Source organism: Eretmochelys imbricata, chromosome 20 (assembly GCF_965152235.1).
Source record: "Eretmochelys imbricata isolate rEreImb1 chromosome 20, rEreImb1.hap1, whole genome shotgun sequence".
Lineage (NCBI taxonomy): Eukaryota > Metazoa > Chordata > Testudines > Cheloniidae > Eretmochelys > Eretmochelys imbricata.
Genome location: NC_135591.1, coordinates 1,392,623 through 1,414,166, shown reverse-complemented (window position 1 = coordinate 1,414,166; position 21,544 = coordinate 1,392,623). Strand labels below are relative to the sequence as shown.

The window sequence follows — 21,544 nt, the reverse complement described above, 5'->3', positions numbered from 1 at the left end:
AGCCGCCCCTGGGCTGGGGCACAGGGGCTGTTTAACAGCCACACGGGAGTTCAGAGTGGAGTGTGAACAGAGATCCTGCGTGTGACTGAGGCTGCTGCAGGGCTGTGTGTGTGTGTGTTGCATCCCCTTGACTGCCTTGGGACCCCCCGGTGCTGAGCTGTGGGGATCTCTGCGCTGTGTCCCAGCCCTGGGCTGGGTGTCTGGCCAGGAGCTGGACAGTGGGGGATAGGAGGCCTGGGCGATGGTGGGGCCGTGTCTGTCTGTCTCTGCTGGTGGCTCCAGGGGGTGAGGTTGGCACAGGGGGAGGGGCTGGGGTGTCCCCTTTGTCGGTGGCTGGGATACTGAGCTTACCTCTGCTTTCAGGTGCCTGTCCCAGCCTGCCCCGTGCCCAGCTGGACGTGAGGTGGAGCCAGGTCGCTGGGCTGGGGCACTGCCCTCCTGCCGACTTGTTGGGTTAAATGCCGGCTCGTCCCATGCCAGCTCGGTGCTCCTGGCACAGAGCAGCCACCCAGGTGAGTTTTCCTGGGAGATTAAATTTGGGGAATCCTGCCCCCAGACTGTGGGTTGGAATTTGGGAGTGGGGGGAAGCAGGGCATGTACAGACCCCCTCTGTGCCAGCCCAGGGTCTTCCTGGGGGTCTCACTGCACCCCCCACAGGCAGCTTGTCTTCCTTGTGGATCCTTGGGCTGGAGTCTCCTAGCAACACCCTCCCCCCCGAAGCCTCCTGCTTGTCCGTCCCCCCCCCCCAACCCCTGGGTGCCCACCTGCCATATGCTCAGTGCTGGCATCTCCTGTGCCCCCTCAGTACCGATGCCCCCCACCCCTGCCTCCTGACCCTTCATCATCCCTGGGCACCGGTACCCCCGGGTGTCCCTTTGGCACTGATGTCCCCCCCATGCCCGTCCCCCCAGGTGCTAATGCCCCCCTCTCCTTGGCGCCCACAGCATGTCGTGGTTTAGCGGCATTCTGGTGCCCAAGGTGGACGAGCGGAAGACGGCATGGGGGGAGCGCAACGGGAAGGGGCAGCGCCCGCGCTCTTCGCTCTGCAGCCCGCGCTACATGAGCTGCCTGCAGGACCCCGAGCTGGAGCGGGGCGCCCACCCGCGGGCTGGCCTGGGCCTGACCTGCTCCTGGCAGGAGGACCACTACAGCAAGAAGGGCCTGGCGGGGGGCGCCGGCGACCTGGGGCTGAAGTCGGTGGACCTGGGCTTTGAGGACGGCGAGGCCAAGGGGCCGAAGGCGGCGGAGGCGGGGGCCAGGCCGGGGGAGCGGCTGTCGGCGGGCGAGTGCTGGCAGCGCCTCCTGCAGGTTTTCCGCTCCAAGCGCTTCCAGTCGGCCAAGCTGGAGCGTCTCTACCAGCGGTACTTCTTCCAGATGAACCAGAGCAGCCTGACGGTGCTGATGGGGGTGCTGGTGCTGGTGTGCGGCGTGATGCTGCTCTTCCACTGCGCCCCCGGCGCCCCCCGGGTGCCCTACGCCGCCGCGCTGGCCGTGGCCACCGCCCTCTTCCTGGCCCTCATGGTGCTGTGCAGCCGTAGCGCCTTCCCCCAGGACTCCATGTGGGTGGTGAGCTACCTGGTGCTGGCCGCGCTGGGCGGGGTGCAGGCCCTGGGCACCCTCATGGCCGCGCCCCGCAGCGCCTCCGAGGGCGTCTGGTGGAGCGTCTTCTTCATCTACATCACCTACACCCTGCTGCCCGTCCGCATGCGGGCCGCCGTGGGGGCGGGCGCCCTGCTCTCCGCCCTGCACCTGCTCATCACCTGGCACCTCAACGCCAGCGACCCCTTCCTCTGGAAGCAGGTATGGGGGCGGGGCCTGGCTTTGGGGGCGGGGCCTGGCTTTGCGGGCTGCAGGGGTGTTGCTCTGCTGGGGAGATGGGGCTCAAGGAGGGAATATTTGGGCTTGGGGGGCAACTGCCCCCCACGTGTGGGCTGAGGGTGTGCCCAGCAGTGGTGGCTCCCTCCCGGCAGTGGGTTTGTGTGTGTGGTGGGGGGAGCGTCCCGACACCCGTGGGCCTGAGCCAGTCCTGCTACCGGGTCACCTGGATGCAGGACAATGGGGAGCTGGGTGTGGGGCTGGGTGTGGAGGGGGATGTTTGTCTCGGGGGGAATGATTAACCCAGAAGGACCCTGCTTCCCGCCTTCATCTCTGTGCCTGGGCTCTGGGGGGGGGGCCGGCGGGGCCCAGCGCTGGCTTCTCTCCCCAGTGGGGCTGGTGTGAGTCCAGCCCCACTCCCGTCTGACTGGGGGCCCAGTGCCCTTCCCCCCATCCCCCAACCCATCCCGGGCAGGCTTGCCAGAGATGCCAAGGAGTGAATGGGCCACAGGGGCTGCCCCCCCGTCTCCCCACAAGGCCCCTGTGGGGCTGGGCTGAGGCTTGTGGGGGTCGAGGGGAGCTCTCCTTGCTGCCATGCTGTGTGCATGGACCCCCCCGCCCCGGGTGGGGAGGGCAAGGGGAACCGTGGGAGTCAGGGCCTGGCGCTAGCAGCCAGCGGCAAATCCGAGGGGTGTGTGTGTGGGGGGGTGTGAGTTCTGCAGTGCCCCCACCCTTAGGGGTGGGCCCCTGCTGTCTTGGGGGGGATGCTGCTCCCACACTCCCATTAGGCAGGTGGTTTCCATGGCAATACACGTGGGGGGGGGGACAGCTTCTGATTAGAACCATATGTTTCTACAGAGTGATGCAGCCCCCCCCCACCAGGGGTGTGGGGGTGAGGGGAGGGACCGTGTGGGGGGGCAAGTAAATATGGGGCCTGGAGGGGGCCAGTGGCCAGAGCTGAGGACAAGCAGCCAGGAGCTCTCCTCCCCCAGCCCCTCTGGGCCCTTGGACCCCCAGGGCCCTGTTCCATTGCCCCATTAGCACCCCCTTGGGAAGGATGGGACCCTCAGTGTGACCTGCATGCCCCCCCCACCCCAGGGTTCCTGGAATGGGGTTGTCCCCCTCCCCCCATGCTCCACTTAGACCCCATCTCCCTACACGCTGTGTCACCTTCTCAGTGGGCGGCAGAGCTCAGGAGTGGGGGGCCCCTGTCTGTCCTCTGTGCGGGGGACCTGGGGTTCAGGGAGGGGTGGGCTGGGGGGCTGTATGTCTTCCCATGGCTGCCCTGTCCCCAACCATAGGAGAGTTTAATCAGTCTAATCACTGATGAACGTGCCCCTTCCCCTCGGTTGTTTTCCCCAGGGAAGTTTCTCCCCCCGGCAAACCTCCCCAGGGGTGCTGGGGACAGGGAATCTGTCTGGGGGTTCGCTGTGGTCACTGAGGCTGCCGTGCCCAGCTGAGTGGGTGGATTGTCCTCGCTCTGCTGCTCACATCATGTGGTGGGGAGTTTCACAGGCCGTAGCATTTGTGAAAATCTTTTACGTGTAAATTTTAATTCTATATTATAGTTTAATTTCATGCAGGCAAACACTGCCTCCTGCCCCATTTCACCCCCTCCCCAATTTAAGCGCTAACTCCTGTCCCCCTTTGCCACCCCTGAGCACCGCCTCCTGCTGCCCCCTTCCCCTGGGGCGGGATGTGCATAGGACCATCCCTTGTCTCCTCTCCAGGGGTGGGGGGAGGGACACAAAGCCTTCTATTGTGGGCCGGGGGTTTTCTCCGGAGGGCTGGGGGTGCACACTGGACAAAGCCCTCTATTGTGGGGTCTGGGAGGAGACTGTCTGTGGGAGGATGGGAGTGGGGCATGAGGCCCCGAGGGCAGAGGGGACAGGATGTTGGGGTGAGGGTGAGTTTCAATCCCGAGGGGGGGGTGTGACCCTGGCCCCACCCGGAGCCAAAGGCCTCCCCTGCCCCCCAGGAGGGACCACAGAGCCCAGAACACAACTAACGGGGGGACAATGCATGATAAACATGGGCGGGGGGGGAAGGAACAGCCCCAGGCAGTGCCCCCTGCTCCGCGAAGGAGGGTCAAGGGTGGTAGACACTGTCTGGGGGAACTCTGCTCGAGTGTCCCCCTCTGGCCTGGTGGTGGCTGGCCGGGGGCAGGCTGACGAGGGTCCTGTGGCTGTGGATGGGGTGTGGATAGACGAGGAGACGTGGGGAGCCTGGGGTCCGCTCTGGGGTGCCTGGCGGCAGGGTCTCCCTCTCACTGAGTGCCTGGCCTATGGGAGAGATGCCAGCCAGTGTCCCCAGGCTGGGGGCCCTGGGGTGGGACACCAGGGAGGGGTGGGTGGGGTGGGGTGGAGCATGCCTGTGTGCACCTCTGAAGGTGGCTGGGAGCCAGGCAACTCTTGGGGCAGGGTCCCCATCACAAGCTCTAGAGGGCTGGGCCAGAGGGGCACAGGACCCACCTATGGTACGTGAGAGAGGCTGGGGAGGGGGCTGTGGACCCCTTACCTGGACCCGCTGCGGGCATGGGACTTGAAGCCCCTTTTGTCTGGGCATTGGGGTGGAGGTTGCTTTCACCGGATGCCAGGGTCCTGTTGCACCATCCGCCCAGACAGTTCAACCTTTCTTCATTTTCGGACCCCTAAAGGATTTTGAATGGAGGTACGGACCCCTTGGGAAATCGTAGATACGGTCTGTGGCTCCTCAGTCTCCCCAGGAGGGGCAGGTGCCGCTGACCCCGCCGGAAGGGAAGTAGAGCTCGGAGCACAGGGGGGCCTGGGGACGGTCAGGGCGTTGTGGTGCCCTGGAGCTGCTCTCTTCCCCCCCCCCCCCCCCCCCCCGGCCAGGTCCTCTTGTTGGCTGTACTTAGAGGATCCCACGGCCTCCTGGACTCTGTGCGGTTGCAGAGGGGAGTGAGGGAGCCACTCTCACATCTCCTCTCTGGGGGCTTTCCCCGTCCCCCTTTCTACCAGTCTAGGTCTGAACCAGCCACTCCTACGATGCGGCCAGGGCTGGGGTGGGACGTGGGAGCTGCAGCTGGGGTGTGTGAGAGAGGAAGGAGGGCCCTAAATTGGCTGAGGGGCGGGGGTGGCTTTAACGTGCCCCCTTCGTGCAGGACACTGTGGTAAATAGGAACTCCCCTTGGAAGGAATGATGGGCAGTGGGTGGGTAAGGGGTCCTGGGGGCAGTGTGCCAGCAGGGTGAGCGTGCGAGGGACACAGAGCACTGGGGAGGGGTAAGTGTGCACGGCTCTCGGAGGGGGTCACACTGCAAGGGGTGCAGCGTTGGGGAGGTCTGGGGGGATGGTTTTCCTCACCTGTCCCCCGCCTGTGGGGGGTGGCACCGCGGAGCCCCCAGGGACAACCAGTCTCTGAAAACGCACCTGACAGGGCCGGTCCTGTAGTGTGTTGCGGGGAGTTGGGGCAGGGTGCCCAGGGGAGCCAACGTCCCAGGGCCACGGGTGTGGGGCGGGAGGTGCTTTCACTGGCTGGCTCTTGGGAGTCCCCCTGGGGGGGCAGTTATTTTCGTCTGCTCTGCAGGGAGCTGCGTTCCCAGGCCCTGTTGACCGGCTGCCCGGTAGCCCTGGGGGCTGGGCTCCCCCCTTGCTCTGGGAACCTGGCACACTTTCCACGCTGCAAAGTGAACCAGTGATTTGAGTGCCTGGTGGAGGGCAGGGCCGTGCCCTGTGCAGCCACCGCGGGGGGTAGTTTGAGTGCCCGGCAGTGGGTTCTGTGGATGTGTGTGTCGGGGGGGGGACCCCGCGGGATACAAATTCCAATGTAGCAGGCAATGCCTCAATCCTTTTACTCCAGTAAAAATCCCATTTGGGGCTGGGTCAGACCCTCTCCACAACCCTCCCCCCCCTCCCGCTCCAGGATTGGGGCCCAAACCCCAGAGTCTAGAACGGTTCATGGGGAGGGGGGTGAAAGTTACATTTCCCGGCCCCCCCCCCCATTGTCCTGCATGGAGCCAATCAACGGGTTCGAAAGCAAAGTGCAGCTGGTAGGGACTCGGCACTGGGGGCGGGTGTGGGGGGAGCTGGAGTCCTGCCTCTCTGAGCCGGGGCTGTCTGGGTGTGAGGTGGGGGGTGGTCTAGACCCATCAGGCCCTGGGCTGAGGGTGGCCCCTCCCCCCGGTCCGTGGCCGGGCTGGGGCTGGCTCACAAGTTGCTGTGTTCATCTGGACGGGATGCGATTGCGCTGACCCCGCACCGCCCGGCTATAAATAGACCTGGCTGGGGGCCCTGGGGGGGAGGGGTCTGGGAGAACCATGGCAAATGTGCAGCTCCTGCTAAATCCATCTCCGCTCCCCCCCATCCCCACCCCCCGCAGCTTCCTCCCGCTTCCGAAGCAGCCAGCAAGCCCTCGCTGAGAGCTCCCTGCCCCCAATGCCCCGTCCCTGCTGGGAAGAGTGGGGGGCTCGGGCTAGGCGACAGGACGGGGGTGTCTGCAGGGCAGAGAAGGGCGGGGGATGGGGGTCCTGTAAATCCCACCACTGTCCCCAGCCCCGTGGGTCCTGGGGATGCGGCCGGCCAGCACCCAGCAGCCCCGTGGGGATTGTGGGGTACAGTCAGCCAACCCCCAGCTCTGCCTCCCACAGTGAGTGGAGCTCTGCTGGATTGGGCTGTGCCCCACCTTGGAGCGGGAGCAGAGAGATGTGGCGAGTTGGAGGGGCAAGCGCCTGTCACGGGGGGTGGGAAAGGGCAGCAGAGACCGGGCTTCTAGTACAGGGCACTGCTGCGAGGAAGCTTGCAGCGAAGGGAAGGTGGGAGGCACTCGCCCTGGTGCTCAGAGTATGCGGTTGTAAGGGAGCCCCTGCCCCCCTCTCACCTCGTTAAGGGGGGCTGAGCCCCACTGCTCCAGCCCCAGATCTCTGGCGGTCACCCCTGAACCTGCCCCCTCTCCCTGCCAGCCTGCACCCCCCCCTGAGGTGATGGGTGGGTTGGGGGCGCTGTGTCCTGTTTGGGGGGAGAGGGCATGTGTTTGCAGGGAGGTGGGGAGGGGGGGCTTTCTGGGCTGGGGGGTCGGGACTGACCCCCTCTCGACCCCAGCTCAGCGCCAACATCCTGATCTTCCTCTGCACCAACATCATCGGGATCTGCACCCACTACCCGGCCGAGGTGTCTCAGCGCCAGGCCTTCCAGGAGACCCGCGGCTACATCCAGGCCCGGCTGCACCTGCAGCGGGAGAACCGGCAGCAGGTGGGTGGGGCGGGGGGTCAGGGCAGCAGCCCCGCACTGTGCTGGGGGGGTCGTTGACTGGCGCCGATGGGGGTTCGGCTGGGAGTCGAGGCTTATAAATGGGTCACGAGGTCTGGGGTGCTCTTGCGGGGGTGCCGTACGGCAGGCACGGGCGGGCGTTGTCCCGCTCGGCGTGGCGCTGGGCCCAGTCGCTGCGGGGGGTCAGCGCGAGGCAGGCCGGAGGACAGCAGCAGGAACGAGCCGAGGGTTCGAACCCCCGGCCTGGGAGGAACGGTTCACGCTGGGCCCTGGGAGTCTGGGGCGAGGGAGAGCCGGGGGGACCTGCGAACTCTGCAGATCCGTTGGGCTGACGGGCATCGATTGTTCTCTGCGGCCACTGAAGGGGTCTGTGGTTTGGGGGTGGGGTGACAGTGACGGGGGTGTGATTTAGGAGGTTTGGGGGTGCCAGTGACGGATGTGGCTTCGGGGGGCACAGAGGGTCTAGTTTGGGAGTGTTAGTGATTGGGGTGTGGTTTGGGGGGCACAGAGGGGTGTGGTTTGGGGGTGTCAGTGACGGGGCTGGTTTGAGGGTACAGCCCCTGGTTTGGAGGGCACAGAGGTTTGGTTTGGGGGTCTTGGTGATAGGGCTGGTTTAGGGGGCACGAAGGGATCAGGTTTGAGGGGCACAGAGGTCTGATTTGGAGGTGTGGTTTGGAGGGCACGGGGGGGCGTGTGGTTTGGGGGTGGTGGGCGTGGGGTTTGGGGGGCACGGGGGGGCGTGGGGTTTGGGGGTGTCAGTGGTGGGGGAGCGTGGGGTTTGGGGGTGTCGGTGACGGGGGTGTGCTTTGGGTGCAGGAGCGCCTCCTGCTGTCGGTGCTGCCCCAGCACGTTGCCATGGAGATGAAGGAGGACATCAACACCAAGAAGGAGGACATGATGTTCCACAAGATCTACATCCAGAAGCACGACAACGTCAGGTGTGGGGGGACCCCCCAGGCACGGGTGGGGGGGGCCATGTCTGGGGGGTCTCCTCGGCACCTACGAGAATTGCTCTGGGTAACGGGGGCCTGGCCTGGGCCCCTGCAAGGGGGACCCGTTGGCAGCAGGGTTGGGGGGACCTGTGGGGTGCTGGGGGTAGGAGCGTGGGGCAGGCAGAGCTCTGCCTTGGGGAGCAGCCCATGGGCATGGCAGGGTGAGGACCTGCCTTGAGGATGCTTGGCTGAGGCAGTGGGTATTGGGGGGCCCTGGGGGGCACAGGGAAGGGGGTCGGAGGTGCAGGTGCTTGGGACCCAGCCGGCTGAGGCCCGGGGGAGCGTCTGACCCGCTGGGGCCCTGTCTCTGCTCACTCTCCCTCCCCTGCAGCATCCTGTTTGCAGACATCGAGGGCTTCACCAGCCTGGCCTCCCAGTGCACGGCCCAGGAGCTGGTCATGACGCTCAACGAGCTGTTTGCGCGCTTTGACAAGCTGGCCTCGGTGAGCGCTGGCATGTCTGGCCCGGCCCGGCCGCGCCCAGGCGTCGTGGGGTGCTTCGTGTTCTGGGGGGCGGCAAGCCTGGTGGCCCAGGAGGGGGTGGGGCCCTGTCTGGGGGCGGGTGGGACCTGGCGGGTGGGGTCAGCAGAGAGCAGGGCAGAGGGCTGGCTGGGCGCAAGGTGGGGGGCCGACTGGGCGTGGCTGGCCGGGGACAGGCAGGAGCAGGGCAGGGGGCTGACTGGGTGTGATCGGCTGGGGGCAGGGTTGGGGGGCAGGCAGGGGTAGGGCTGGCAGGGTGGTGGGCGGGGTCTGCCCGTGGGCTGGCATCGCTGGGCAGACCCCATGAGGTCCCCTCCCTTCTGAGCCCCCCTCTGTCCCTCTCCCAGGAGAACCACTGTCTGCGGATCAAGATCCTCGGTGACTGCTACTACTGCGTGTCGGGGCTGCCGGAGGCCCGGGGGGACCACGCTCACTGCTGCGTGGAGATGGGGGTCGACATGATAGAAGCCATCTCGTGAGTTGGGGGGGAGCCTCGGGCCCATCCGGAACAGCCGAGCGGCGTGCCGCTCACATCGTCACGCCGATGTGCTTGTGCACCGCACGAGCCCCCAGCCTCCCACGTGGTACGCACAGGCACCTGCGGTGCACGCTGGCTGTTGGTGCCGGGCACGCTTGCCGTACGTGCAACACGCACCATGCCCCCGCTCCCTCCGTTGCCGCACACGCGCGACACCCAAGCCGTCTGCCCGGGTGCTCGCCCTCCGCTCACACGAGCGCTCCCCCTTGTGCAGCGGGCCCAGGGCCGGCCCCGCCCCCCCGGCCGCTCACCAGGGGCCTGATGACTCACGTCACCTGCCCCGGGCACGTCTCTCTCTCGCCGGCCTGGCACGGGCCTGCTGGCCGCCGTTCTCTCCGGCCGCGCCTGCTCCCTCGGGCTCCGGGGCCCCCCTCCGGCGCCGCGGGGGTTGGGCGGGGCAGGTCTGACGCTGCCTCTGCCCCCCCAGGCTGGTGCGCGAGGTGACGGGGGTGAACGTGAACATGCGGGTGGGCATTCACAGCGGGCGCGTGCACTGCGGGGTGCTGGGGCTACGCAAGTGGCAGTTCGACGTCTGGTCCAACGACGTGACTTTGGCCAACCACATGGAAGCCGGAGGCAAAGCCGGGTGAGTGGGGGATGGGGGCGGGTCAGGCTGGGGCAGCCCCTAGACGGGAGCCCCCCCCCGCTCTCGGGGAACAGCCTGCTCAGCGGGGGGCACTCTCCCCGCAGTCAGTGGTGGCCCCTCTGTGGCGCCAGGGGGTGCTGTGCTGCAGGGGGCAGGCGGGGGGCTCAGGGGGGCGCCTGGGGCTCAGTGGGATGCTGGGGGCAGGCGGGGGGCTCAGGGGGGCGCCTGGGGCTCAGTGGGATGCTGGGGGCAGGCGGGGGGCTCAGGGGGGCGCCTGGGGCTCAGTGGGATGCTGGGGGCAGGCGGGGGGCTCAGGGGGGCTCAGTGGGATGCTGGGGGCAGGCGGGGGGCTCTGGGGGGCGCCTGGGGCTCAGTGGGATGCTGGGGGCAGGCGGGGGGCTCTGGGGGGCGCCTGGGGCTCTGGGGGGGGCTGGCCCCAGTGCGGCACTAGGAGGCTGCACTGCAGGGGTCTCGGTGGGGGGCACTCTCCTCGCAGGGTTTAGCAGCTGCTCTGTCCTGCCTCCGCGGGTGGGGTCTCTGTCCCAGGGACTCTCACACCAGGGGTGCGGCAGGTTAGATGGGGAACCTGGGGGGGGCGGGACAACACACGACTCTTGGGCTCAGTGTCCTGCCCCCCCCCGCCGCCCCAGGCGCATCCACATTACATGGGCAACGCTGCAGTATCTGAATGGGGACTACGAGGTGGAGCCCGGCCACGGGGGCGAGCGTAATGCCTACCTCAAGGAACACAACATCGAGACCTTCCTCATCGTGGGCTGCAGCCAGAAGCGCGTGAGTCCAGGAGCTGGGCTCAGGGTGGGGGCGATGCATCCCCGGCTCCTGGGGCAACCAGCACAGGGGGCCGCCTCCCTGGGGTGTGAGCATTCGGGGCAAGCAGCTGGGGCTGGGGGGGTGGATACTTGGGGCGGGGCAGGGCAGGAGGGGTGGGGCTGACTCTCTAGTGGGTGCTGGGTGGGTGGGCACTCAGGGCGGGTGCTTGGGGCGGGGGAGGGTGCTGGGTGGGGGAGGTGCCCCGGCTGTGCCCCTCACCCTGCGCCCTCCTCTCCCCGAGCAGAAGGAGGAGAAGGCCATCCTGGCCAAGCTGCAGCGGGCGCGGGCCAACTCCACGGAGGGGCTGGTGCCGCGCTGGGTGCCCGACCGCAACTTCTCCCGCACCAAGGACTCCAAGGCCTTCCGGCAGATGGTGAGTGGGGCGGGGGGTGCTGGGGGTTCCTCCTCTGCTCAGGGGCGAAGGAAGGAAGGAAGGGAGTCTCTGTCAGCTGGAGTCTGGGCCTGGCCTGTTGTGCCCCCCCCCCCCCCCACACACACACACACATGCTGGCCGAGGGGGGTTCTTGTTGCTCTGCATGTCGGGGGTTCCCCTCACCAAGGCGGGGAGCATGTGGGAGTGGGACGGTGGCAGGGACAGGGTGTGGGGCCCCCTCCAGGGCTCACTCAGTCCTGTCTGGAGGGGGGAGCTCCCCCCACTCCTATCAGCCAGTGTGCCCCCCCTCACTCCTGCGGTTTGAATCGGGTTTCCCCAGCTCTCTTCCTGCCCCCCCCCCGGGGGGGCTGAGCGGGGCCGGGGGGGCAGTTCATCCTCATGGCGCATGTGTGGCTGGTTGCTATGGAATGGCTTGTTCGCATGGTTGCTATGCTGCAGTTTGTTGTCATGACGCCGGGCGCCCGGGCACAGCTGGGCTCTGGTGTGGCCCCGGGCGCCAGGGCCCAGTCTGCGGCGGTTCCCCAGCCGGTTGCTCTGGTTCGGTGCATCGGCGGGGCGCCGGTCGCTATGGCGCAGTCCATCATCGGTTGCCATGGCGTGGCTCACTGTCCGCCTGGAGCGGGTTGCCATGGCGCAGCTGGACGTGGTTGCACCGCTGGTTACCATGGCGCGGTTGCCTGGCTGGGCAGTGAGGCGGGGCAGGCCATCAGGCCACGTGAGCTCGTCCCCGGGCCAAGCCATGGGGCCAGTGTCCGGAGGTGGGTAAATGGGGCCTGGGAGCGGCCCGGGGACACTCCTGCTGGTCCAGCCAGGCTGTGGAGGGGGGAGGGGGAGAGCCCCTAGATTCTTCCTGCCTCACATACACACACCCCCCCCCCCCCCGCGGGGGCTGCCCAGCTCCCTATCCATGGCAGGCAGCCTGGCCTTGTGGCTGGAGACCCAGACTCCTGGGTCCTGTCCCTGGTGCTCTGCCCCTGCTCTGCTGCGTGACCTCAGGCAAGTCCTCAGTGCCTCGGTTTCCCCTCCCGCCCCCTGCCTGTACACAGCACAATGCCGAGGGGGCGGTGCACTCTGCTGAGTGGCAGCGAGAGCTGGGGAGCAAGGGTGGGGATCAGTAAGAAGGATTGGGGTGGGGCTAGTGCCTGGGGGGCTGTAGCTGGGGCCTAGGCGGGGAATTTCCCAGCCCTGCCTGTCTGGGAGCAGGAGCTCCTCACTCCCTGCCGGTGCCGTGGGGGGCAGGGACCTTGGGGGCTGCTGTGCTGCCCCCAGGAGGGGAGGAGTGATGCCCTGAATCTCCCCTAACACCCTCTTTCCCTGTCTGCAGGGCATTGAGGACACCGGCAAAGACAAGTAAGTGCACACGGCCCCTGGAGGGGTCCCCTCACTGCAGGGCCCAGGAACCGCCGGCCCGGAGTCTGGGTTGGGGCAAGTGTGCCTGGTGCAGACGGCCCCGGGCTGGGGCACGGTCCTGGCTCCATGCCAGGGGGGGAGGTCACAGCCCTGCAAAGTGCAGCAAAAGAAGGGGTGGGCTCCGGGGAGGAGGGGAGTGGGCAGCGGGGGGCTCCTAGCATGAAGGCGGGCAGGGAGGCCAAAATGATCACACACCCCTCCCGTGACCCTGCAGCCGCAGCGCGCAGGAGGCCCTGAACCCCGAGGACGAGGTGGACGAGTTCCTGGGCCGGGCCATCGACGCCCGCAGCATCGACCAGCTGCGCAAGGATCATGTCAAGAAATTCCTGCTGACCTTCCAGACGCCGGAGCTGGAGAAGAAGGTACCGGGGCCCGCTGTCCCTCCTCGCATCCTGCCCCAGAGTGGGGGCCCTCAGTTGCCCCCCCATCCTGCCCTTCGGCCCCCAGCCCCTGCCTTGCCCCTCCTGCTCCTCCCCCATCCTCTGCACTTGCTCCCCGTCTCTGCCCGCCTCCCCTTAGCCCCACCGAGGGCTCAGAGAGACACCCCCCTGCCCCCCCCCCGTGCCATAACAAACTGCCCTCCCACCACAGCATGGCTGGGTCCCCTCCCCCCCCCCCCCCCCCGCAGCAGTAACCCTGCCCCCTCTCCCCACAGTACTCCAAGAAGGTGGACGATCGCTTTGGGGGCTACGTGGCCTGCACGCTGCTCGTCTTCTGCTTCATCTGCTTCATCCAGATTGTGATGTTCCCACGGTAAGTCCAGCCCCCAGCCCGTGCCCTCCTGCAGCGCTGGCAGCCCCCCGCCCCGCCCAGTGTGGTCCCAGAGCAGGCCTGGCTGCAGCATCTCCCCCCTGCCCCTCTTGCACCTACTGGGCCCAGGCAGCCTGCACCGCGTCGGGCCAGAGGCTGGCGGGAGACTCACAGTGCCCCTCTCTCCGCAGCTCCCCACTGATGCTCGGTGTCTACATCAGCATCTTCGTCATCCTGGCCAACATCCTCTTCATCTGTGCTGTCTATTCCTGCATCAGCGTGAGTATCAGCTGGGGGTGTGGGCATGTGGTCTGCTCCCTCAGCGTGAGTATCGGCCGCGTGTGCGTACGCACACCCTCCGCTCCTGCCCCCTGCGTGTGCACCCCCTGCTCAGTCAGCGTGCAGGCCAGCTCCCTGAACCCAGGGGAGCGTAACGAGCTCCCTGGGGTGCTGAGCCCTCCGGAGGCTGCCTGGGGGTGGTGGTGCGGGGGGAGGGGAGGACTTGCTGTGGAGGGGGTGTCACGGCGTCCCCGGGCGATGCTCTGGAGCTGCTCCCCATGAAGCCAGGCAGGACTCTGGGGAAGTCTCCTCTCGGGGAGCAGCCTGTCTGCAGGACACACAGCTCCCCTGGCTTCCACCTTCCTGGGTCTGACCTCGGAGCATTCAGCCTCCTTTGCCCCTCCGTGCACTTCCCACAGCGAGTCCGCCCAGGTGGGGCTCCTGGGGAAGCCAGAGGGTCCTGCCCCCCAACTCCACAGTCAGACGGGACTCTCAGCCAGCCAGTAAAACAGAAGGCTTATTAGACGACAGGAACATGGTCTAACACAGAGCTTGTAGGTGCAGAGAACAGGACCCCTCAGCTGGGTCCATTTTGGGGGGCCGTGAGCCAGACAACCCCGTCTGCCCTTCACTCCATGTCCCCAGCCAGCCCCAAACTAAAACTCCCTCCAGCCCCTCCTCCTCTGGGCTTTGTCCCTTTCCCGGGCCAGGAGGTCACTGGATTCCTTTGTTCTCCAACCCTTTAGCTCTCACCTTGCAGGGCGGAAGGGCCCAGGCCACCAGTGGCCAGGAAACAGGGTGTCAGCCATTGTCTGTGTCCAGACCCCTGCACACACCTGCCCTCTAGGGCTCTGCAACGATCATACACCCTTACCCCACCCCATAGAGACTTAAAAACTGCCTAGGGGAAACTGAGGCACCCCCACACTATTCAGAGGAAACATTAAGAACAGTCCCACTTCATCACAAGGGGTGCATGCAGGCGGGCCGGAGCCCTGTCCTGTTGGGGGGCAGGGCATATGGGGAGGTGGCTCCTCTCAGGCCAGATTGATTGGGGCTGTTGTGCGAGGCCGGAACCCCTTTTCAGCTCTTTCTTCCCCCATCCCAGCTCTTCCCCACAGCCCTGCAGCGGGTTTCCCGGAAGATTGTCCACTCCCGCACCCACAGCACCTTCATTGCCGTCTTCACCATCCTCCTCGTCTTCATCTCGGCCTTCGTCAACATGGTACAGCCCTGTGGGGGACCTGCCGGGGGGGGGCGCAGGAGAGAGTGGGAGCTGTGGGGATGGGGGACCTCACTGGGGGGAGGTGTAAGGTGGTGGTGTGGGGGGGCGTAGTACAGAGTGGGAGCTGGGGGGACCCCGCAGGAGGGACGTGAACAGCTTCTAGTTGTTCGTGTCCTGGGGGGAGAAGATAAATGACCAAGCTGGGGCACCCTAGGCACCGTCCGAGATGACCGCCCCCAAGAGACCTGTCCCTTGGCTCTGGGGTGCTGCTTTCCAAGCCCCTGCCCCTGGAGGAGGGGTCAGGGGTCCCATCACCCCCTCTGGTCTCTCCGCAGTTTGCTTGCAGCCACGTGCCCCTGCGGGACTGCGCCGCCCGCACCCTCAATGTCACACCCGAGGCCGTGGGGCCCTGCCAGCTCCATGCCCTCAACTACTCGCTGGGTTCGGACGTGCCCCCTTGTGATGGGGACATCCCGGCCTGCAACTTCCCTGAGGTGAGAGCCCCCTGGGAGCAGGGAGGGACGGGGGGCCATGCAGGGGTATGGCTATGGGGGTGCTGCGAGGGCACAGTTGGGGCGGGAAGTGATGCGGGGGGAGCTGCTGGGGCGGGGGGGAGAGTGCCCCCTCCCCCTGACCTGGTGAGGATGGGTCCTTGGGGCGGGGTACAGAGAGGGCCCCCTCAGGCTGTGGGTGGGGGTGAGGATGGGAGTCTGGGGTGGGGGTGGTGGTGTTGGTGTTGGGCCCTAGAGGAGTCTCCCTGGATGTGTGGACACTACAATGTAAGCCCAGGGTTGAACTCGGACTCAAGCCTGACAACCCCCCTCCAGTTCCGTCTACACACACAAGTGGTGCTGACCCAGGGTGCCGCGCCGGGAGCTGTGGTTCCAGCCCTGTTGCTTTGCAGTGTAGACGTGGTCCCGCTGGCCTTGTGCTCTGGGCATCAGTCAAAAGGATCCAACTTTCGGTGTCCTCTGGACAGTCCCGTTTCCCCCTCGAGTTGGGGCGAGAGTGGCTAGCTTTTGGGAGGGCGCTGGGGCGGCTGGGCTGTGGGCGGCTGGCCCGGCCCCGTCTCGTGGGGTAGACCCAGCGTTCACCATTCCCACCCTGGGTTAACGCACCTGGAGGGCCCTGGCCCTGGGCTCCCGCTGCAGCGTGGCTGGACCCCGGGCGCCCTGACGCCTCCCTGCCTCCCCAGTACTTTAACTACAGCATCGTGCTGAGCCTGCTGGCCTGCTCCGTCTTCCTGCACATCAGCAGCATCGGGAAGCTGGGGCTCATGCTGGCCATCGAGGGCATCTACCTGGTGCTGGCCGAGGGGCCCGAGGCGCCGCTGTTCGACAACTACGACCTGCTGGTCGTGGCCAACGCCCTGTGAGTGCCTGTCGTCGTCCGTCCCCCCTTCCGTCGTCGTCCGTCCCCCCTTCTGTCGTCGTCCGTGCCCCGGGACCCCCTGTGATATTTCTCTGTGCACCCAGGACTGAGAGTCACCTGCATCCAGTGAGCGGGAGCCTTGCTTGTGCATGTCTGGTGCCAGCTCCCCGAACCCCCCACCCTGTCGCCGCCCAGACTCTCCTCTGGGCTCTCCTGTACCAGCCAATGCCCCCCCAGCCCCTTCTCCCCCAGACACGGGCAGAAGCCCATGCCAGTCTGAACGAATCAGCACAGGTCAGCCCCTCGCTCCACACCCCAGCGCTGGGATCTGAGTACGGGGGTCTTGTCAGAGTCTGGAGATGGCAGCATTCATGAGTGAGGAGAATGGAGACCAGAGGGCTGCAGATCAAAGCCAAGCCTGCTTCCTGGCCACCAACTCCACCCAGCCAGCCCTCTGTGGCCCCCCCGTCCCTCGCGGCCTTCCAGCCAAGGCTGGCTGAGGGCCCGTTTCCAGAAATGCAGTCACGCTGCCGATAGTGTCCTGGGCCAGAATCGAGGAGCATCTCCCTCGCCTGCTCCCTCTGTCCCCCAAATTCACTGTCCCCACAGTCAGGATCACCCGCCCCATCCTTGACTTAGGGTGTCAGTGACTCTCCGTGGTGGGAACTGACGTGATTAACTCGCTCGCAGACCGAGCCAGGTGAGCAAACGTCTTTCCTCTGGCAGAAACCCTGTTTGTCGGCTCTGCCCAGGCCAGCCTTTAATTTGCTCCGCTCCGCTGACGCCCGGCATGTCTGTCTCACGAGGGCAGCAGCGGCCGGCGTGACCCGGCCTTCGTTTCACACCTCACGTGATACTCTTTAGTGACTCGGAATGTAGGGCCCAGGGTTGGGATATTCCTGTAACCCTGGCCATTGGTGGGGTTTATGGGTCACAGCCCCCCAACCCCAAGAGGGCCTGGGCTCTGCTCCCTCAGATGCCCCCAAGGGCCCAGCCAGAATCCTGGGGGTACCTTGTCCCTGTCCCTCACTGGGCCCCACCCATCTGCCACTGGGGGTTCTGGACTGTGCCCCCCACCCCGGCAGGGCCGTGGTGGTCAGCTCTCTTTCTCCCTCCCCACCCCCCCACAATCTGTAACTGCTGTCTCTTCTCTCTGCTAGTCCGGCCTTCAACGAGACCCAGTGGGGCCCAGGATGGTGAGTAGGGAGGCGGGCCCAGAGGGGAGCTGGCATAAAGGGCCCTGGGGATTGGGGTGGGGCCTGGGTCAGGCGAGGGACCTGTGGGGCCATTATGTGGGGATTGGGACGGGGGATATTACGGGGATTTGGGGCCTGGGGTAGGTAAGGGGGTATTACTGGGGGGCCAGGGCAGGCAAAGGGTCTGAGTGGTATTATGGGGGGGTTGGGTCTGTGGCAGCTGAGGATTCTGGGGTCCCCCAGGCCTTTGCTGCAGTGCCCTGTGGGGTACGGTTGATGGTCAGCGGGTCCCTGGCTGGGGGCAGTGAGTGCTCTGGGGATTCCCCCCCCCTCCTCCCAGCCTCGTGTGCCCTGTGGTCTCTCTGCCCGCAGCTTGGGAGGGTGGTTGCTTTGGGGTCCCCGGTGCCTTGCTGCAGCCTGACACCCCCCCCGCCCCGTGCCCCCAGCCTGGCGGAGGGGAAGGTGGCGCTGAAGTACATGACCCCTGTGATCCTGGCCGTCTTCGCCCTGGCGCTCTATTTGCACGCTCAGCAGGTGGAGTCCACGGCCCGACTTGACTTCCTCTGGAAGCTGCAGGTAAGGAAGGGCTGGGGTCCTGGAGGGTGGGGGGAGAGGTGTCTGCTTTCCCCCATGGAAGAAGGAGCTGGGGACAGGGCGTCCCTGGGGTGGGGTCTGCCCCCCACCACAAAGAGGGGTGTCCCTGGGGCGAGAGGGGCAGCATGTCCTGAAGGCTGGCACATGCCCTCGTGTTGCACGCTCGCAGGATCCTGCTCTTCTCACCCCTCGCACAAGGCTGGCCAGCCCCTTGCGCGTCCTGCTCCGTGCTTGTCGGAGAACGAGAGCTGTGTGTGTGCTGGGACGGCTGGCCGCTCCCAAATCTCCCTCGGGGCAGAGCTGGGGGGCTCAGTTTGGTGCTCCACGCGCTGGAGCATTGCGGGGGAGGCCTCCGGATCGTTTTCGGTGCTGCCCCCCTCACGGGGCAGAGCTTGGGGGGTCCCAAGGCAGGTTGGGGCAGGAACCAGTGCCCCAGGGAGGGGGGCAGGGCGGTGCCCCACCGGCGGGGCCAGTCTGGCAGCAGGCCCTGACGCCGGCGCCCCCCACAGGCCACGGGCGAGAAGGAGGAGATGGAAGAGCTCCAGGCCTACAACCGGCGCCTTTTGCACAACATCCTGCCCAAGGACGTGGCCGCCCACTTCCTGGCCCGAGAGCGCTGCAACGACGAGCTCTACTACCAGTCCTGCGAGTGCGTGGCCGTCATGTTCGCCTCCATCAGCAACTTCTCCGAGTTCTACGTGGAGCTGGAGGCCAACAACGAGGGGGTGGAGTGCTTGCGGCTGCTCAACGAGATCATCGCCGACTTCGACGAGGTGCTGGCCGGGGGCAGCCCCCAGGGACCGGGGGGGGGCAGCCAGGGGGGCTTTGGGGGGTGGCGACAATGGGGCCCCTTGGGGGGCCATGGCTCAGGCCCAGCCCTCGGGGCGGGGCGGGTGGGGCCACAGCCCGGGAGCGGCTCGTGGGGCGAGGGTCATGGCGGCAGCAGCAGGGCCCCAGTTCTGAGGGGACACGACCCTCCCTGGCACCCCTGGGGCAAGGGAGCACAGTGCAGGGTCCCCGAGGAGGGTCGTGCATGGGGGGGGGGACGCCCAGCCCCCCCTGTAGCTGCTGCCCCCTCCCCTGTCAGATCATCAGCGAGACGCAGTACCGGCAGCTGGAGAAGATCAAGACGATCGGCAGCACCTACATGGCGGCCTCGGGGCTGAACGACAGCACGTACGACCGGGAGGGCCGGACGCACATCACCGCGCTGGCCGACTACGCCATGCGCCTCATGGAGCAGATGACGTACATCAACGAGCACTCCTTCAACAACTTCCAGATGAAGATCGGTGAGCGGGGGCAGGGCCTCTGCCAGGGTGGGGGCGCGCGTGAGCCACCCCTCTCCCCAGCTCGTCACTGGCCGCTCCTGGGTGCTTCCCCGTGGACGCGCAAGAGAGGAGGCATGTCCATGCGTGTGCGAGGACACGCTATCGTGTGTGCAAACGATCACGTGAACACACTCCTTGTACAGCCCTGAGCTCCCTGCCCTCCTGAGCCCACCGCCCGCGCAGGCTCCTGGGACGTGGGGGCTGAGCCAGATGGGCTGGGGGGAGCCCGGGCCCATGAGCTCTGACCCTCCCTCTCTCGCTGCAGGGCTGAACATCGGGCCGGTGGTAGCGGGTGTCATCGGGGCCCGGAAGCCCCAGTACGACATCTGGGGGAACACTGTGAACGTCTCCAGCCGCATGGACAGCACAGGGGTCCCTGACCGCATCCAGGTGAGAGCTGAGCCGGTCCTGGAGCCCGGCTGCCGTCCCGCCCTGGACCATAGCGTCCGGGTCGTTCCCGGCCAGCTGTGTGAGTGCAGCACGGCTGGTGGGGAGGCAGCGTCCAGGAACGTTTTCGGGGAAGGGGGGAATTTTCCAGCCTGCCGGGGTGGGGGTGGGGCATCTCTCGGTACCTGCAGAGGGAGAAGCCAGCCAGAGGGGGATGGTACTGACTCCCGAACCCCCCCACCCCGACCCCCTCCAAACACTAGTGGGGGAAGGGGCAGGACTGAGCCGCTGCAGATGTGCTGGTGCATTCTGGGTGTCCCTGATGCCATGGGAGGCCTGCGCTGTGGGATCCTTGTCCCCGTTTTCCAAGGGAGGCCGGGCCTGGCCCCAGGTTCTAGAGCCAGAACCCAGGTGTCCAGCATACAAGCGGGAGCCAGGACTCACCAGTCTGCTTGGCCTCAGTCGACAAGGGCGGGGGCAGTGAAGGAACCCTCCCCCCCCCGCCTGAGGCACTAGGGTGCTGAGCACAACCCACAGGGGTCCCCCATCTCCATGGAGTCCTCTCCCCCCCCACCCCCCCGATCGGCCCCAGGCCGTTACCGCCTGAGTGGAGTTGGAGTCCAGGGATCCCCCAGGTCCCACTTGGCCCCCACAGCCCAGCTCGTGGCCTTGGGCAGGGGAGAGCGGTGACCTTTCAGGAGCTGGAGACTGAGGTCAACTTGCCCGCTCGGAGCGTGGCCCCGCCTGGGGGAGCGGAGGCGGCTCGCTGCCCCACAGGGCTAGGAGCCAAAGGGCCCAGGGTCACTAGCAAAGGCAAACCCTTAGCATGGCAGGCGGGTCTGAGCCTCCCCCTGGGACCGCGGGGGAGCTGATATGCTGGTGTGTGGTGTCTCTCTGCCCAGGGTAGCCGAGGGCACCGTTCTGCCCAGGCCCCCTATGGGGTCCTGGTCTCACCGCCTGCTCTCTCTTCTTCTCCTCCTCCTCCTCCTCCTCCTCCCGCAGGTGACAACTGACCTGTACCAGGTGCTGGCGGCCAAGGGCTACCAACTGGAGTGCCGGGGGCTGGTCAAGGTCAAGGGCAAAGGGGAGATGACCACCTACTTTCTGAACGCCGGCCCGCCCCGCAGTTAGCGCCAGCCGCGGCCTTTGGCGAGAAGGACCCAGCGTGCCAGAGGGGCTGGACAGGGCTGACGCAGGTCAGGCCTGGGCCAGGCTGAGCCGAGCTATTGGGAACCAACCCAGCCTGGATGCCCCCCTGGCCTTGGGTCCATTTCATTTGTGGGGTCTTGTAAATGGCTCCAAATTTCAACACCAAACCGAAGAGGGAAAGGGCTGCCGCCCCGAGCCAGCTGGGGAGGTCTGCACCACCAGGCCTGTGTGGCAGGGCGGGGTGTTGGAGCCCCCCTCCCCCCCCGGGGCATTGAAGAAATATTTTTACAGCAGACTTTTTATTTATTTATTGAGCTCCAGAGCCAGCATGTTGGGGGGGCTGCCCAGGGCGCTCCATGCTGGGGCTGGCCCCGGGCCCCTCTCCCTTTCCAGTGACTGACAATGACCCTGGGGAAGACAAACCTGCCCCCTCCCACAGTCGACCAAAGAAGAGGGCTGTGGGGGGGGCGCCTGTTGGCTGGGCAGGGGACCCTGCTGTTGTCTGAGCACTTGCCTGCCTGTGCCGGGAGATGCCTTGGGGGCTGCTTGCCGTGTTTGGGGTGGAGGGGATCATCCCCTGCCGGTGGTGCTGGGGGCAGACTGGGTTGAGGGGGAGGGTTTTTAATAGATTTATATTTGAAGACTCTCTCCCCTTCACCCCCACCCGCTCGCTGTGACTTTCACCAGTTCCGAGACCCGTGCCAGGGGGAGAAGCCGGGGGGGGGTGGCACTGGACGGTTCTTATTTGCCAAAATTGTCTCCTGTTGCTGGGGGGGGAGGCAAATGTCTCCTGGGGAGAAGGGGCTAAATGTGTGTGTGGGGGGGGGGGGGGGGGGTTGAGTAGCTCTCAAGGGGTGGGGGCCTGTAGGTGCATGATGGGGATGGGGGTGGGCAGGGAGTGACTCCCAGAGGTTGGTGACACCAAAGAGGACATGTCTCTGGGTCCATGGGGCTGCGGCGGGGCTGGGGGCAGGAGCTGAGTCCCCTCCC

The 21,544-nt window shown here is 66.5% G+C and overlaps 1 protein-coding gene across 1 annotated transcript; it reads left to right on the top strand.

Moving 5' to 3' along the window:
• Positions 1–369: 369 nt before the first annotated feature.
• ADCY6 (adenylate cyclase 6) lies at positions 370–21,240 on the top strand. The gene is made up of 22 exons (XM_077838271.1): positions 370–512; positions 945–1,800; positions 6,875–7,024; positions 7,859–7,980; positions 8,366–8,477; positions 8,861–8,988; positions 9,479–9,637; positions 10,288–10,429; positions 10,713–10,841; positions 12,187–12,212; positions 12,487–12,634; positions 12,928–13,025; positions 13,214–13,301; positions 14,410–14,526; positions 14,862–15,020; positions 15,722–15,897; positions 17,058–17,093; positions 17,540–17,669; positions 18,197–18,460; positions 18,775–18,979; positions 19,284–19,408; positions 20,408–21,240. Exons 2-22 carry the CDS (start codon positions 946–948, stop codon positions 20,534–20,536), a joined length of 3,498 nt encoding a protein of 1,165 aa, XP_077694397.1. The 5' UTR covers positions 370–512; position 945; the 3' UTR covers positions 20,537–21,240.
• The last annotated feature ends 304 nt before the right edge of the window (positions 21,241–21,544 follow it).